Source organism: Takifugu flavidus, chromosome 8 (assembly GCF_003711565.1).
Source record: "Takifugu flavidus isolate HTHZ2018 chromosome 8, ASM371156v2, whole genome shotgun sequence".
Classification (NCBI taxonomy): Eukaryota; Metazoa; Chordata; class Actinopteri; order Tetraodontiformes; family Tetraodontidae; genus Takifugu; species Takifugu flavidus.
In genome coordinates this window covers 3,686,427-3,701,966 of record NC_079527.1, presented here as the reverse complement: position 1 = coordinate 3,701,966, position 15,540 = coordinate 3,686,427, and the positions used below count along the sequence as shown (strand labels likewise).

Below are 15,540 nucleotides of genomic sequence, written 5' to 3'. Positions count from 1 at the left end.
TTGTATTCTTTTTTCCGTATTTCTTGAAGGCCGCTTGCGATCGACAGATCGGCACTCGTTGAAGCATGTCTGCGCGTGGCGAATGACGGCTCACCCTCTCCACCCAATCGGCGGTCGTTTACCCCGCCCTGCAGAAGGTGGGGCTTTCTGACCAATGATAACCGTCGACCTGACGCACGTGCCGGTTTCGCGGCAAAAAAGATTTCGCGCGAAAACTGGCGATCCTTGTTTAGACGTAGATCAGCTGGGACAATAACAACAGTTAGTGGCGATATCTGGGTCCGAACTGGGATTTTACAAATGTTTTGAGCATTCTGTAAGTAACGACAACACCACTAGCTGATATTTTAAAGCACACATGTGCGTTTCGCCGCAATATTTCAGTACATTTCCAGTTTTATCGGACCGCTTCCTGCGTGCCCCAACAAAACGAGGGGGTTGAAGAATTCCGGCTAATAAGTTAGCAAGAATGCTAACCTGCCCTACATTTTAGTAATCGTCCATATCAAAACAGCCCTGCTTAAGTAGATGGTACTTAATTTAAGATTTGTTCAAGAGTGATTTGGAGTCATGGTAACGGACATTATATCTAGTTTATTAAGATGACGTTAGCTCACTCCAGTAATGCTGCTGTAAAGTTTTAATCGCAATTTAATTAAGGCAATCGCTGGCCGTAAGGAGGAAAAATATTGTTGTATACACCCAAGTGGATCGTTTTTCGCACGAATCGGGTCGTTTCTAAACTTTCTGTCTTTGTTATCGAGACATAAGCTAGCTTGTTAGCATCCTGTGTTGCAGGGAAAGGCAGTGTGGTCAGGCCTTGCGGCTGTCAGTACAGTTCCTAACAGATGAAAACAAAAGATTAGCTCGCCTGTATGCTAACTCGCTGTTACAGCTTTTGCCGCTACAATAGCTAAATTGATTATATCTCAGAGTATGTTGGCTCTTGAGCCTTAGTTCGCGCTGTTGATATGCATTTAGCAATAATAATGTTTTTGCCACATTTCCTGTTTGGCAGAACATCCTGTTTTGCTATTTTGACACCAGCCTAAGATTGTTTTCATTAGTTAGCTTTAAGTAGATCATTTATGTAGATGTGAATATTTTTGTAATAGCTTCTTTATAGGTATTTTAGAAACAAGTTCTTGGAGAAATGTTGAGGTTTCTTTTAAATGGCCCCAGGTAAAATTTTAGAGGCTCTCATTGTATTTTTGATTCAGTGAGCATAGAAAGTCTTAGATAGGTGTTGGTGACCATCAACATCTTCATTTTTGACCCCCTGCGACGCCCTCAAAGTCCAGCAAGGCACTACTCTGTTAAACACTGCAATGTCAGAGACTTTGATAACAGGACAGACATCAGAGGACCTTTTGGCTGACTTTGAGACTCTGCTAAACTCTGGGAGTATTGATCTGAGTCAGGACCACCAAATAGTGATCATCACCAGTCCTAGCAATGAGGGACTCCACCCTGGATCTGCCCCTACAAGCACAGGGGAGATCCTGTTGTTTGCCACACCACAGGGCCCAGCCGATGTGGGACTCCACGACAAGCGACGACCTGCCCTCGGAAGACCTCCGGTGAGAAATTGGTGATAAATTGGTGATCTCTACCCTTTCACTTTCACCTAACAATGTAAAGTGAAACTGAAATGGTAGATAAGAGGAGTGATTACTGGCCAACATCTCTTATTTAGGGCGAAGTCCAATCAACTGTTGCTTTTCAGTGGGATCAGCAGTGGATTGATTTCCCCTTCTCTATTGAGTGCTTTTATTAGCACATGGGGCATAACTAAGCTCCTTTCTTGATTCCTTGTACAACTATCTCCATTTGTTTAGGTAAAGAGGAAGTTGGACTTGGATAGTGATCATCAGTATGTCAGCACTACACGACCATGTATTGGACAGGCTCCTTCTACACCTGCCCCTCCCAGAGGTACACACACAGAAATGGTTGATGTTGCATGTAACGTGTAACATGTAATGGACAGGATGTTTTTTTGCATTTTACATTTATTTAAAGAGGCTCACAAATAATCGCAACCTGTCTTTTAAACCAAATGTCCATTCACTGCTGTATTTTCTGCTAGCAATGGCTGTCTGTAAAACCTATTGAGAGATGTGATGGGATCCCTATAATTCTATTCCATGTCTGTATTTAGAAAAAAAATAACAAAATTCTGAATTTGTGTGTTTTTTGCTCCTTAAACACCAGACCACAAACAAAAAAAAAGATGAAAATATGCACTGAAACAATGTCATACATCAAATAACCCACCGTGGACCAGGTTCAGAATCCTACGCAGATTCAAAGAACAATATGAGATCCGCCTGTTCCAACTTCTGTAACTTTGATCAGGAGAGCTAAGAATGTTCAGTTGTATGTTCATTCAAGTACACCTTCTTCGCCATCTGAACAGGCTCGACTGGGAGCCTGGATTATTGCATGAGTCACTCCTGGAGAGAGAAGTTAACTGTGTTGTTTTCTCATCCATCCAGTTCCTCGGAACACAACAGAGAAGTCGCGTTACGACACCTCCTTGAACCTCACCACCAAGCGTTTTCTGAATCTGCTCTCCCAGTCGGCTGATGGAGTGGTGGATCTGAACTGGGCGTCACAAGTCCTGGATGTCCAGAAAAGACGCATATATGACATAACCAATGTCTTAGAGGGAATCCACCTCATTTCCAAGAAGTCAAAAAACAACATTCAGTGGCTGTGAGTAAAAGAAGACTGTTTTTATTTTATTGATGGTATTTGTCTTCCTATGAAAGATCCTTAAATCCTTTAAAACCACCTCTATAAAAACCTTTCTGTTTTCTTCTCCTGCAGAGGAAATCGGGTGGATACGGCTCTGGTCAGCCGCCATAAGGAGTTACAGAAGGAGGTGTGTGATCTCACCGAAGCTGAGGAGCAGCTCGACCAACTCATCTCCAAATGCAGCCTCCAGCTGCGACTGCTCACAGAGGACCCACAAAACAAGAAATATCCTTTTACTGGGACTAATTGATCATCATCCATCAGAACAGTGATAATAATAATAGTGCTCATTGGAAATTGACCCATTTATCCTCTTAGGATGTGACACGGGCAACGTTAATTCATAGATATGATTTAATCCTACAACAACTCTTATTTGTAACATCGTTAGTCATGTTATCAAGCTTTACATAGCAACAATTTATATGCATAAAATGTCCACGAAGAAGTTTTGATATTGATTCATCCGATATTATATTGATTCTGTACACAGCTGTTTGTGCACTATATTCCTTAACGGCTCCGTCCAGCACGTGGGGGTACGTACGCTGCCAGGACTTGAAGAGATCGTTTGATTCCCCAGATCAGCTGCTCATGGTGATAAGAGCGCCACCGGAGACGCAGATGCAAGTGTCAGAACCAAGCAAGGTGTGGGCGCCAAAGTGCTCCAAAGTGCTTCGCTTGATGCGTCAATGTTGACATTGTGACATTCTCACCTGCTTGTCCACATCCGTTTAGGGTTTTGAGATGTCCTTGAAGAGCACGCAAGGCCCTATCGACGTCTTCCTCTGTCCAGAAGACAGCTCGGGTGCCTGTAGCCCCGTTAGTGGGAGCAGCCCTACTAAAACTAATACCGAGCCCTCCCTGGTCCCCCCAGTTGCACAGCCCACTGACCAATCAACAGCCAGCGGATCAACAGCCACCTTACAGGCGAGTTCATCGTCGCCAGCATCCACCTCATCTACAGTGACGGCGGCCTCTCAGCAGGAGACCTCATCACTGGTGGTAGGCAGCGACTCAGGTGAGTCTTCCTGTTCCCATCTATGGACATTTGATTTCCCCTCAACACCAATTTTATTAGTTGTTCAATGAAGAAAGTTCGATTTGAAGGGATCTGCTTAGCATCGGTAAGCAGAGTCAGAGCTTTAGCCCAGCAAACTTCAAAGCAACTCGTTTCCCGTCTGTGAGGTGACGGGCAGCATTCCCAGGACTGGCACATTAGCTAGGCTACATGCTAACCTCTATATGAGAAACAACTGAGAATAACCTTCCATAGATCTTTGTAATCATGACAACAGAGACCTAGCGAGACAACACCTGACTAGGTTATCGAACCAGCGGGCTGCTCAGTTTAGACCCACCACAACCGCAGACTCGACCTCGAAGCGCTGAGATTGTTGCAGGGGACTTTAACCGTGTTCATTTAAAGGCTGTGTGTCCCAAACTATACACAATTGTTCAGTTCCCACCCAGAAGGGACACCATTCATGATCAGGTTTATACATGTACAGCTGGGATGCACAGGGCTGCTTCATCTCCATGCCTAGGATCATCTGATCATATCTATAAGCTCATGATTCCACCCCACAGAACGGACCTGGATGAATATAGCCTACATAACCCTTTTCACCATTAATATGTCTCACCATCAAGACCATCAGCGTGTTTTCCAAGCAGAAACCATAACTGGACTGGGAGTTGTGGTCTCTGCTGAGGGCATGGGATGCTGCCTTTAGGTTAAGAGACAGGCTAACCTGCATTCCCACCAAGATCTGAAAAAGGGCATGAGAGAAGAGCAAACAGCGCACTGAGGGCCACTTCAAGACCCTGGATTCATGCAGCATCTGGAGAACTATTCACTGGATGCAATGACAGCGCAGAACTGTGCAGCTGTTGGTTCCAGACATGCCGAGCACATTCTTCGCATTCCCTGGCACTCCTATCAACGGGGAGAGAGCCACGGCCACCGCACCAACCTAGCAGTTGTTTACCTTAGTCCTGTGGTGACATCACCACTGAAGAAGATGAGCATTACCAAGGCAGCAGGGTCCAGCAGACCGTGTGGTCTGTGTGATCACCTGGCCACCAATGATAACGCAGTGCTTCGGGAGGCTGGGCCCTACAACGCTAACACATCACTGGAAGACGCCATTTTGGTTCTACCACACGTTCCCCTGTCCCATATTATCTAGAGTATCCAAACACCCATGTGAGGGTGCGTTTGTACAGTTGCACCACTGGCCTGTGTCGTCAGCCGGGCCCTCTTTACACGCGCCTGTACCCCCAGCAACAACTTCCAAAAGGACTGTGGAGTTTGCTGATGACGCCACCAAAGATTTGACAACAGGACTCATCACAGGGAGGAGATCCAGCGAAAACCACCTGATGCTCAACACCCCCAAAGCCGTGGTCACTGAGGACTTTACGAGAGTCGTAAAATTGATCCCAAACTGCACGAAAGGAAAGGAGATATCGAGGTTAATGACGCTAAATGACCTGTCGGCTTGGGGAGTGTCCCCAACACGCGACTCTCCAACAGCAGGCGTGGCCGACTCCTCTATTTGGTCTCTCCACAACGGTTTGAATCAGGAAGTGAGAGAGGAAACGCTCTCATGCGCGACTTCATGTTTTCACTGCAAATGTGCACCCAAAGCAGAGAAGACCCCCCCCCCCCAGGTCGTGTGTGCATCACTATACATTCAAAAAACAAGAAGAAATGACCGACGAGATCCTGTTCACGCTGCCGCCGCTTTCATCACGTCTGCGTTTCGCTCCGACCCTCCCCGTCTGCTCTCATTGGTTGGAGCTCTTTTTACGTCATTGCAGCCCACTATTAAGCACGCCCGACATCCGATTCTCATCCGGTGTCACACATTTAACCACCCGGTTATCGGCGAGCGTACGACTGCCTCACAACGATTTTGGGGGAGGAGAGTAAAAACCAGTCGCCGGTCCTTTGACGGGGCTAAAATCGTGTCGTTTGTGAACATCCTGTGTGACTGACGACTGCAATGTCACGGCTCCCAGCTGAACAGCTGAGAACGGGGGGGGACTTCGCCTGCATCCTACAGAGTGCATATTGTGGGAAGGCAGCTTGCCAGTCAGGCTAGCTAGTCGAGGCAAAAGGCCAGCAGCTTTGACAGAAAGCCCACACAGACTGTTTGGTCTCCTTCCACCAGGGAAGGAATAAGCAGACCACAGACACTTCCATTCCAGCCAGGAATCTATATTAACACAATAAAGTTTTCGATTGTTTACCTATGTAAGCAGCTCTTTATTTTAAACTTCTTTTCTTTTGACAAGTCTTTGCGCTGCTGCTGATCACTGTGATTTGCCACACGCGTTTGTTTTGGGATCTTTTATTCTTTATCAGGGGTGTCAAGAGACTTCATCACCATCACCAAACAAACAAAACATGAGTAAATTTACCACATGTAATCTATAATCTTGCATTTGTCTTCTCACAATAGAATCTCTCTTGGGAGGAGACCCATTCGCTCTCAGCGACATGCCGGACTTCGACCTATCCCCCCTCTCCGCTGCGGACTTCCTAAATGGAGAGGGCTTCTCTCTCCCACTGGACGGCTTCATCAACCTGTCCCCCCCCCACAGCCACGACTATCACTTTGGACTTGAGGACCACGAAGGCATCAGTGAACTGTTTGACTGTGACTTTGGTGACCTGACGCACGTTTTAGGAGATGGCTAGATGGACGGTTAGCGCTTGGGTCGAGGACTTTTCTCTCTTTCTTTCTAATGGGGCTCAAAATCAAAATGTTTTTTAAAAATCTATCATTACCCATTCTCTTTTGGGGGACATTTTTTTTCTTAAACATACTAGGCTGACAGCAGAGTCTCTAAAAGCCCCCTTGAAGTGTTCAGTACACGATTAGCACTTCTCTTTGGCCATTGAAATGTTTTACATCAATACTAGCTATTTATTTATGAATGTTATTTTGATATTTTCTATCAAACGTTTTTGTTTTGATACTACGTGGCTTGTGCAAGTGTTCATCCGTATGAGAAGTTTGGATTCACTGGGCTGGTTTCCTCAACATTGATGCATTTTCTTGCGAGGCTGAAACGCTTCGCTGAACTGTTTCACATGAAAAAGAAGAAAGAAAAAAAAATGCTTGCAGTGTGCAGCTTCAGGCCAGAACGAGATCCATAGACCAACGTGGTCGGTGATGCAGGTTCGCTGTGGATCTATCCAAAAGCAGCGTGGAAGCACCAAGCCCTCCTAAACAAAGGGAAGGCAAGCGAAGCCTTGTGCCGACCTGATTCTTAAGAAGAGCTTTGGCGAGGCTTTCACCTGATATCCAGTAATGATCCTATCCGTGACATTGTTCATTTCCTCTCTGTTTCCCCCCCCTCTCTTTTGTGGTTCCTGATGCAGATCTCAGTACAGCTAAAGCAAAAAAATGCTAAGGCTGTGAAAGCCTATGTAGCTGTGGGTTTCATACAAAGATAAGGGAATAAAATCAATAACATAAGACAGGTGATAAACTGAATGGCTTTGTCCCTTCGGGTGTATTGAGATTTATTGGAAATGGGATGGGAAATGAACCGAGGACAGTCAAATCTGCAACTGGGAAAGGTGAAAACAGTTCTGAATGCTGTTGATGCAGCCTAGTTTGCTGGGCTGTTAGCATGTAGTCTCAGGTGTTTGTTTTGGAGCAGAGCAATGTCTGTGATTGCCATTTTAGGTGGTTGTAATAGCGGTGGCGTGATTGAAAAATAGCTCTTACCAGGTTTAGAAGAGGCAAAGCGCCACGCTCGTGCATGTGGGTGTTGTGTAGAAAATTTTGGTCTGTTTCAGAGCAACTTCGTGTTAACTAATTATTTACACGCCTCTGGTATTTTATCGTGGCGCAAAATGCATTGATTCATATTCACGTGTAGTCCGTATTGATCCATACCGCATTGATTTTTTTTTTTTTTTTAAGCTGAAATGAGAAGCAATAACTTGTTATCATGTACTCAGAGTGTTGACAATACACACCATTTTCTCATGTTTTAATTTATGCTAACATATTCTTGCTCCTTTTTTTTTGCCTTACTGAAGTATCGGGTTTAGATATGTGTGCAGGGGTGTGTGTGTGTGGAAAATTTGAAAGATTTTTTTCAGTCTTGTATTTATTTAAAAGGGTTTCCATTGAAAAAGGTGAAAAAAAAAGAGGTTGATTATTCTGGAATTTTATTTTGCTTGGTAAATCCAAGGCAATTGTGCATTGAGTTGAATGTGTCTTAATGTATCATTTGTAAATGAGCTTGTTATTTGTGATGTTTATACTTCCTTTTATTGTTCCCCCCATAGAGAATATATTTCCCTGTTAAACAAGTTGTTTATGTGGCACAAATGATGCAGAAACTCATTTAATTTTCATTTTATTCAAACCATAAATTGAAGGTCCAACGTTTGTTTAGGTTTTGTTATTTTTAAATATGTCTGTGCAATTACAATTTTATTTATTCTGTCCTTTCATTAGTTTAGAACTAGTCTTTCAGTTCGACTGAGTCAGGCTGACCTTAAAGTCTTATTTCTGTAGTAATGCAGAAGAATGGCTGCATCTCAATTGTTAGGATCCATTTTAATGTTAACATTTGCTTATTATTGTTGGGAGAAAAAAAAGTTCAACCACTCGCTCTGTCGTTTTAAAGCTGATCTAATTCGTAAGGGCGATGGCAAAATCAAATGACAAATTTGCCACATATAATTATCTTTTGAAGGTTAAAAGGTCAATTAAATGTAGCAGCAATTCACAGAATTGGTCATTAGTGAGGATGTCGGTGTAGATTCTCAAGATTAATGAGGACATTTCATGTCCTTTGCCACCGTCCTAAGAAACACGAGGTGTGGAATTCTATCCGACACGCTGGACCTTTAGTTCTTCAGATCAATCGGTGTCTTCTGCTTTTCCATAACAACCGATGATGTTGCTAGTTGATCAAACATTATCCTGTATTCTTCTGATGCTCCAGACTGTTCCGCAAATATCCGGAGACCATTTTAAATGTCTGTCTCCCTCTTCATCCATTTTCTAATTCCAGTCCCGCCGATAAGGTGTTTCGCTTCGATAACAAATATATCGTGAACAATGTTTCCGGCTGCCTTTAACTCGCGGCGCAGAATGCATCGATTCATAACCTTTAGCACGACAAACCCAGTGCCTTGTTTAGGTGAGACGTTCCAACCAGGTTTTCATCTTGTCAAGTGTCGTGACGCTGTTGAAATACCACGTTTTTGTCTATTTTCCGTTTGTTGGAGTCAAATCAGCCTCTGATGGGTGCATGTGATGTTTTGTTCAGCGAGACTGAGTGAATTGATTCCATCCCTGAGCAGCTGTTCAAAGTGCATTTGGGGGGGGGGGGGGTGTGAAGCAGCCTAAACAATCAATCTCAGCTTTTCTGTTAAAAATCTGTGGCAACACACTGGGTTCAAATAAAATCCAATTGTTTTTGTCAGTTATTGTGTACCAATATGCTTTTTTAAAAATAACTTATTTGTGTAGAAATTTAATATTTCTGGAATATTATTTTTAAATGTAATCTCTCCTTCAGGACAGCAACATTTTCAGTGAATTCTGATTGAAATCTGTCATGTCACAATCTAATCTCGTGTTTCCGAGGGCGTGTCCAGCCTCCCCTGCTTCAGGGGGTTTCGGAGAAAGGGTTTTACTCTTTCCAAGGTCAAGAGGCAGCGTTCAGCTTCCGCTGTGGTCATGGGTGTGGGGGTGCTTCCATAGACCTTCAAGGTGCTGCGCAGTGCCCTTACAGAAGAGAGCTGGGGTGGTCCTCAAACCTGCAGCGGTCTGTGAAGGAGAGGCACTCCCTGGGGTTGGATTTGGAAGAAAATATCTTGACTCCTGCAATTGTGACATGACTTGAATCATTTTCCTTGTAACGAGCTGGAGCATCGGTGCAACATGACAGTGACGTTTAAAAAGGCATTTCTAACAAACATTAGAACCTCTGGTGAAACATGGACCTGTGATCTTGTGGACTGAGCGCATGGAATGGAGAGAATTTCTGTGCCAGATAAGGAGAAGTCATAATCATAAAGTGGACATTTTACTGAGAGGAATATTTATTACATGATGTTTTGTGTGTCCTGATAGAACTGCTGGATGCTGATTCAGGGTTTCCTCTGGAGCTTGATGAGAAATAGGTTCCGAAAGAACTTAAAGTCTCGATGTTCCAGCAAGTCCATGGCTCCTGCCTCTGAAGGTCCTGGGGTCAAAGTCTCCTGATTCTCATATGTCCTCAAAACACTGAATGAGATCCTCTGTGTTCTCGAACACAGTGTTATTGGCTCAGCTGGGAATGTTCCATCATGCTGGCAGTCAATGGGAAACCGTTTTATGAAGAGCAGCTGTCTGCTGGGGTGATCTGGGGGGAAGCTGCTTTTAAATCACTCAGGAGGCCTGTTGCACAGTCACGTTGAGTTGATTTGCATAGAAGTATCCTTAAAAACAGTGACGGTGTTAAGGTGCTCCATCCGAAGAAACAACAAAATCAACTAACCCATGAAATATCCCAGGCCATGTAAAGGCAACTCCGCATAATTTATTTTCACGCACTGCTTCTGCCAGTGTTAAAGAAGGCCGTTTACAATGTAATGCTGGTGTGTAAGGGAATAAACAACGTGAATAAATGAAGTTTTAAGTGTAACAGACTGTACTAATACATAATTTCCTGTCGAAGTTAACTCAACATTGATCCAAAAACTAGAATGGTTCACATTTGAACAGTATATTAAGCAGGATTACTGACATTTGATTAGCTGTTTGCCTTGAAAACGCTTTTGTAAATGTCTGACATTCCATCCATGTCACTTTCTTTCACAGTGAACTGACTTGGAAATGGGCAAATATGCCAAACTCTATGCCTGTGAAAATATAATGTTTTTAAATTAAATTTCACTGAGAAATGCATATAGGCCTGCCTATTCAGATTCATATTTATGATGGCTATATTCCCTGATGTGATCAATTTGAACGAGATCAAATTAAAAGTTAATCATGTTTGGGCCTTTTGTGATTGATACCCCTGAAGTACTGGTTTTAACCGCTAGAGGGATCCCTTTCCCGCAGAATACACATTACAGAACATAAAGCTGAGACATTATAAAATTACATATTTGGGTTTATTCAACCTTTTAACTACACTGATGTGTGATGTAGTGTTACCAATGAACTGTTTTTTGTTTTTAGAAGAGTTGGGGTTTTTTTAGTTAATGTTAGGGTTTGTTGGATCGCAATACCTTTCAAGTGTAGCTGCCAATCCGCGTGTTCTTTGAATGAAGACTTCGAGAAGAAAAGTACCAATTTCAAAATGTATTTAACAATAGAACCAATTCGAGATACAAATATTACAGAGCTCCGGGCCAGTTCATAACCCTAGCAACAACAGAGTTAATTGTCAGGGCACGAAGTCTGACGACCTAACTATCCCTTGGCCCAGTCCTTTATAGTCACACACATGCAAATTCACAATGTTCATGCAATCCAATCCAGATCCCCTGCTGGGATGTCCTCGTCCTCTTCCTCCAGTCCCATTCGGTGTTGGTAGAGTTCTTCTTTTCCATTGTTTTCCCAGGTGGCCAGATCCCATTCTTCATGCAAATGTGATCATCAACCCCCCTGATGTCCTGTATACAATGAGTGGTTGACACCCCCTGCCTGACTGGTCCTGAGATAACAATAGAACAGACAACAATCCTGCAACTGGAATGTCTCTTCTTTATTACATTTACCAATGAGTCTACCTTGCCTAACTTCTAAGAGAAGACAGAAACATATGGTGAAACACATAACAACAAGATAAAGACAATTCTCATCAGGTTACAACAGCACAAAAATCTTTCCAATTGTTAGTTGTCATCTTAACAGGCAGCTGTAACTTCTTTATTAATAGGTTTTGATTCTCAACAGTGCATATTCCTGTGATGATGCAGCGCTGAAATGTCATTGTCCTCGCCTGTCATTGCCTGCTACACCCAAAAAACTTCATAAGCAAAAGGCATGTGGCTGCATGTGGCCGCCTAAGATATAAGATTTCACAGATGAGATGGATCACATTAATATCTTTTCTGAGAAGGCACTGACTTAGAGGCACGCAAGCACGCAAGCAATATGATTTAATTATTTATATTATTTAATTACATCATCTAATAATTTCGATAACATTCTAATTCTAACTTCTGTAACAGTAACTGCATGACCTATTTCAAGAAATATTTTTCTTTGATAAGAGTTTTTTTTTACTTTACTTACGCACAAGTGACAGGACTGAATCTTTCAAGAGTGAGATAACTCTTCACACACATGCAATCACGATAAGACCTCCTTATTTCATCATGTTATGCTGCTACTACTGTTTTATAAGTGCAGTAGTTAATAAATTCCAACTAGGATTACCAATACTGAGTAAGGAGGAGAGAAAAGGAGAAAAAAATGCAGGGGAGATCATTAAAAGGAAGAAGGTGGAGCCAGCATTTCATTCCTTCAGTTGCTTGTTACACTTGTCAGGACAATGGAATACATGCAGCAGACACTCCACAAGATGCCCGGTGAGTTCTGTGAGTGTATCTGTTTTAAAATATTTATTACACTTCTTAGAAATGGAGTTTCGTGAGTCATTTCTGCCTAAATTACAGTGATCTCGTTCAAATTGATCACAAATGATTATTAATATGGTCTCCGTTGTTTAAGATTTTCACATTCAAGTAAAAAAAAGAAATAGCTGCACAAAAGGCACCAATCTAAGTTAGCAGCATGGCTGTAAAGTGTGGAATGTGGAATGATAGGGTCCAGTGAAAGAATGTGACAAAGCGTTTGCCGGTGATAAACACCATGCAAGGGGTTTCAGCTGCTCTTCTACCTCTCCGATCATTGCTTTTAGCTTTGCTTTTATTCCTTATCCATAATCTCTGCTCAGATTAGCGCAATTCTGCATTCTCAGGCACCAGTCGAGGTGGCTGCCACCTGAAGTTTGTCAACTTCGAGGCTCACGAGAACCACATCTCCCATGAGACACAGGGGCTCAGCCAACGGCACCTGGTGGTACGGAGGGGGAAACCCTTCAAAGTGACTCTCCTGTTCGGTGGCTATGCCTGGAATCCTCACACTGAGGCCTTGAGCCTGCAGGTGTGGCTAGGTATAAACAAACAGGCTGCATGTACATCATCTGATATGCTCTTAACAGGAACTGTCAAACAATGAGGCAACGATCAGGCCGCATCACTTTTTCACACAGTCCTGATGGTTCACCACCATCAAATGCTGATCGGTCAGGATCTTGTTTTTTTTCTTGTCTTCAGCAGATTACATCAGATTTATGTATCTATAAAAGTACATTTCCTCATTCGTGGTTTGCGCCTGAGAGGTTCCCTCCTTTCCTAAAGGTGATATGTCAGAGTGGATGCCACTGAAGCTTTCTGCCAACCATCCCAACCCCCACACCTGGTCAGCCAGAGTCACCCCGGGCGACGTGCATTTGCAGTCGATCACCGTCCACATCTGCTCCCCTGTCCTGTCCTCAGTGGGGCTCTACCGTCTCCTTCTCCACATCGAGACCTTCCAGGGCCGACGGACGTACACGCTGGGATCGTTTGTGCTCCTCTTCAACCCTTGGTTGGAAGGTTGGTCGGTGCAGGAACGCTTGGGTTAACGTCTACAAAAGCCATTCCACAATTACGCAGTGCTGCTTTCCAGGCGACCCGGTGTACATGCCTCTGGACGTCCAGCGAGAAGAGTATATCAAGAGTGACTATGGGTTGGTGTATATGGGCAGCCATCAGAATATTAGTAGGCGACCCTGGTTATACGGTCAGGTAGGTCCGTAGAAGAGGTGGGAAGGTCATTAATAACAGAAGCAAATGAAGTACAGCTGAATATATGTGCCTGTGTGTGTATCCAGTATGAACCTGGGGTCCTGGAAGCATGTCTGCAGCTCCTGCAGGTCAGCCCGCAGCACCTCAGTGACAAACGTAAGGATTACATTCTACGGGCCGATCCTGTTTACCTCAGCAGGGTGATCTGTGCGATGGTGAGGAACCCACATCTCAAATTATGCAAAGATAATCCCCGTTTGCTCTGGTTCTGAGTGACGGCAGTTGCTTGGTAAACCTCTATTTTTTGTTGAATAATCCTTTAAAATAAACATTCTCCGAAGTGCTGGAACACTGGAAAGGACCGACTAGACCCCTCTAGCTCCAGACGGCACCAAGTTTAGGGGCGAGTTGGGAAAATAACGTGGAAATCAGTTGTACATTCAAAGGAAAGTTCCAGAAGGCCTGATGTGCTCAGAACAATCATCTGCCTTTTTTTACTGAAACCTTTTTCAAATAAATTCATGTTTTGGAGGCCAAAATAGTCTCGATTTCCTGATCTGTCACAGGTTGTGATAATTCTGGCTTAATAATAATTCCATTATTTATAATAATAATAATAATTCCATAGTTATCTTAATGATAATTCCACTTTATTGTCTTTTACACGCTTACACAACCGTGCACTCATTATATAGCAGATGTGTGTAATTCCTCTCCGGTACACGAGCATCACAGCGACAGCTCAGAGTCCAGACGTGTCTCTTCTCCTGTTGCAGGTGAATTGTAACGATGACCTGGGCATCTTGTTGGGGAGGTGGCAGGATAGCTACGAAGACGGCGTCAGTCCGACAGAGTGGGGCGGCAGCGCCGACATCCTGCGCCTCTGGGCCTCGTCCAACTGCAGCCCTGTGCGCTACGGCCAGTGCTGGGTCTTTGCATCTGTCCTCTGCACGGGTGACTGGCGCGATGACATACTGTTTATGAGTGACATTGTTGATCTTGATGAGTAGAAAACCCATTTTCTTCCAACTCATCTATACATATTAACTTCATATTACAGGTTTAAAACTCTAGACCAAACCTCGTCTTGTCGCTGTCATCCTTATTGAGTCTAATAATCATTACAACTCTAATAGATATTTATTCTCATGTATGGTGGCTGATTTATACCATTAATCCCACGTGCACTGCAGCATCTCTAATTAATTAAAACTTAAATCTAGACAGAGGCAGGTTCTCTATGTGTATTGCCTTCATTGTCATCTTGACCTTTGTGATAGCAAAAATGTGGGCGTCTCTGCTCAACAGCAAAATATCACCAAAGAAACATTCCAAACTAGTGGTTCATCATTAGTGTGAGATTCTCATGTACAAACTGTAAGTATTATTTTTCCAGTGATGAGAGTGCTGGGGATTCCATCCAGGGTGGTGACAGTTTTTAATGCAGCTCATGACAGCGATGGCAACCTCTCTATTGAAGAATATTACTCGAGCACGGGAGAAAAGCTCAACCTGACCAAGGACAGCGTTTGGTTGGTGTCTCTGTGTATTGTCAAAATGTATTGTTTTCTTTATCTAAAATGGATTTGTCTGTCCCTGTAATATTTTATTTGGCATAAGAGCTCGTAAAATTTATCCAAGGTTTCCTACAGATGTAATTTTGTTTGTACATGCCGGCAGTCTGATAAGGGAGTCCCCATGTAGGTCATATGTGTTTATCCATGCCTGTACCTCCTTCTGCAGGAACTTTCATGTTTGGGTGGAGTGCTGGATGAGGAGATCAGATCTCACTGAGGAGTTTGACGGCTGGCAGGTCGTCGACCCGACCCCCCAGGAGAAGAGCGCAGGCGAGTGACTTCTTCAAAACCGGCAGTCTCATTTCAGAAAATCTGTCCGCTAATGAACCGTGAATCCACCTTTTTATTGGTGTAGGAGTATTCCGCTGC

The 15,540-nt window shown here is 43.6% G+C and overlaps 2 protein-coding genes across 4 annotated transcripts in view; both read left to right on the top strand.

Annotated features, from left to right (window-relative positions):
• Nucleotides 1-191: 191 nt before the first annotated feature.
• On the top strand, nucleotides 192-9,225 carry e2f1 (E2F transcription factor 1). The gene is made up of 7 exons (XM_057041183.1): nucleotides 192-1,580; nucleotides 1,839-1,935; nucleotides 2,499-2,718; nucleotides 2,833-2,985; nucleotides 3,294-3,408; nucleotides 3,499-3,781; nucleotides 6,231-9,225. Exons 1-7 carry the CDS (start codon nucleotides 1,329-1,331, stop codon nucleotides 6,467-6,469), a joined length of 1,359 nt encoding a protein of 452 aa, XP_056897163.1. The 5' UTR covers nucleotides 192-1,328; the 3' UTR covers nucleotides 6,470-9,225.
• A 2,949-nt stretch (nucleotides 9,226-12,174) lies between these two features.
• The window catches only part of LOC130529971 (protein-glutamine gamma-glutamyltransferase 5-like), an 8,603-nt gene continuing 5,237 nt past the window's right edge, over nucleotides 12,175-15,540 (top strand). Inside the window, exons 1-9 of one of the 3 annotated variants that reach the window (XM_057040729.1) lie at nucleotides 12,175-12,331; nucleotides 12,724-12,918; nucleotides 13,166-13,402; nucleotides 13,476-13,594; nucleotides 13,681-13,809; nucleotides 14,371-14,548; nucleotides 14,991-15,126; nucleotides 15,338-15,441; nucleotides 15,527-15,540. The exon at nucleotides 15,527-15,540 is cut by the window's right edge and continues 226 nt beyond it. In XM_057040729.1, the coding sequence (XP_056896709.1) occupies nucleotides 12,295-12,331; nucleotides 12,724-12,918; nucleotides 13,166-13,402; nucleotides 13,476-13,594; nucleotides 13,681-13,809; nucleotides 14,371-14,548; nucleotides 14,991-15,126; nucleotides 15,338-15,441; nucleotides 15,527-15,540 (1,149 nt within the window). In that variant the 5' untranslated portion in view covers nucleotides 12,175-12,294. Of the gene's footprint in view, nucleotides 12,341-12,723; nucleotides 12,919-13,165; nucleotides 13,403-13,475; nucleotides 13,595-13,680; nucleotides 13,810-14,370; nucleotides 14,549-14,990; nucleotides 15,127-15,337; nucleotides 15,442-15,526 lie in introns of all 3 variants that reach the window. The other 2 variants (XM_057040730.1, XM_057040728.1) reach the window with 2 other exon arrangements.

Excerpts from the sequence above, each read along its gene's own strand:
- e2f1 (XM_057041183.1), top strand. The coding sequence starts at position 1,329 with ATGTCAGAGACTTTGATAACAGGACAGACATCAGAGGACCTTTTGGCT. Across the intron at positions 1,936-2,498 it reads TACACCTGCCCCTCCCAGAG|TTCCTCGGAACACAACAGAG; the intron begins GTACACACACAG and ends TCATCCATCCAG. Across the intron at positions 3,409-3,498 it reads AAGTGTCAGAACCAAGCAAG|GGTTTTGAGATGTCCTTGAA; the intron begins GTGTGGGCGCCA and ends ACATCCGTTTAG.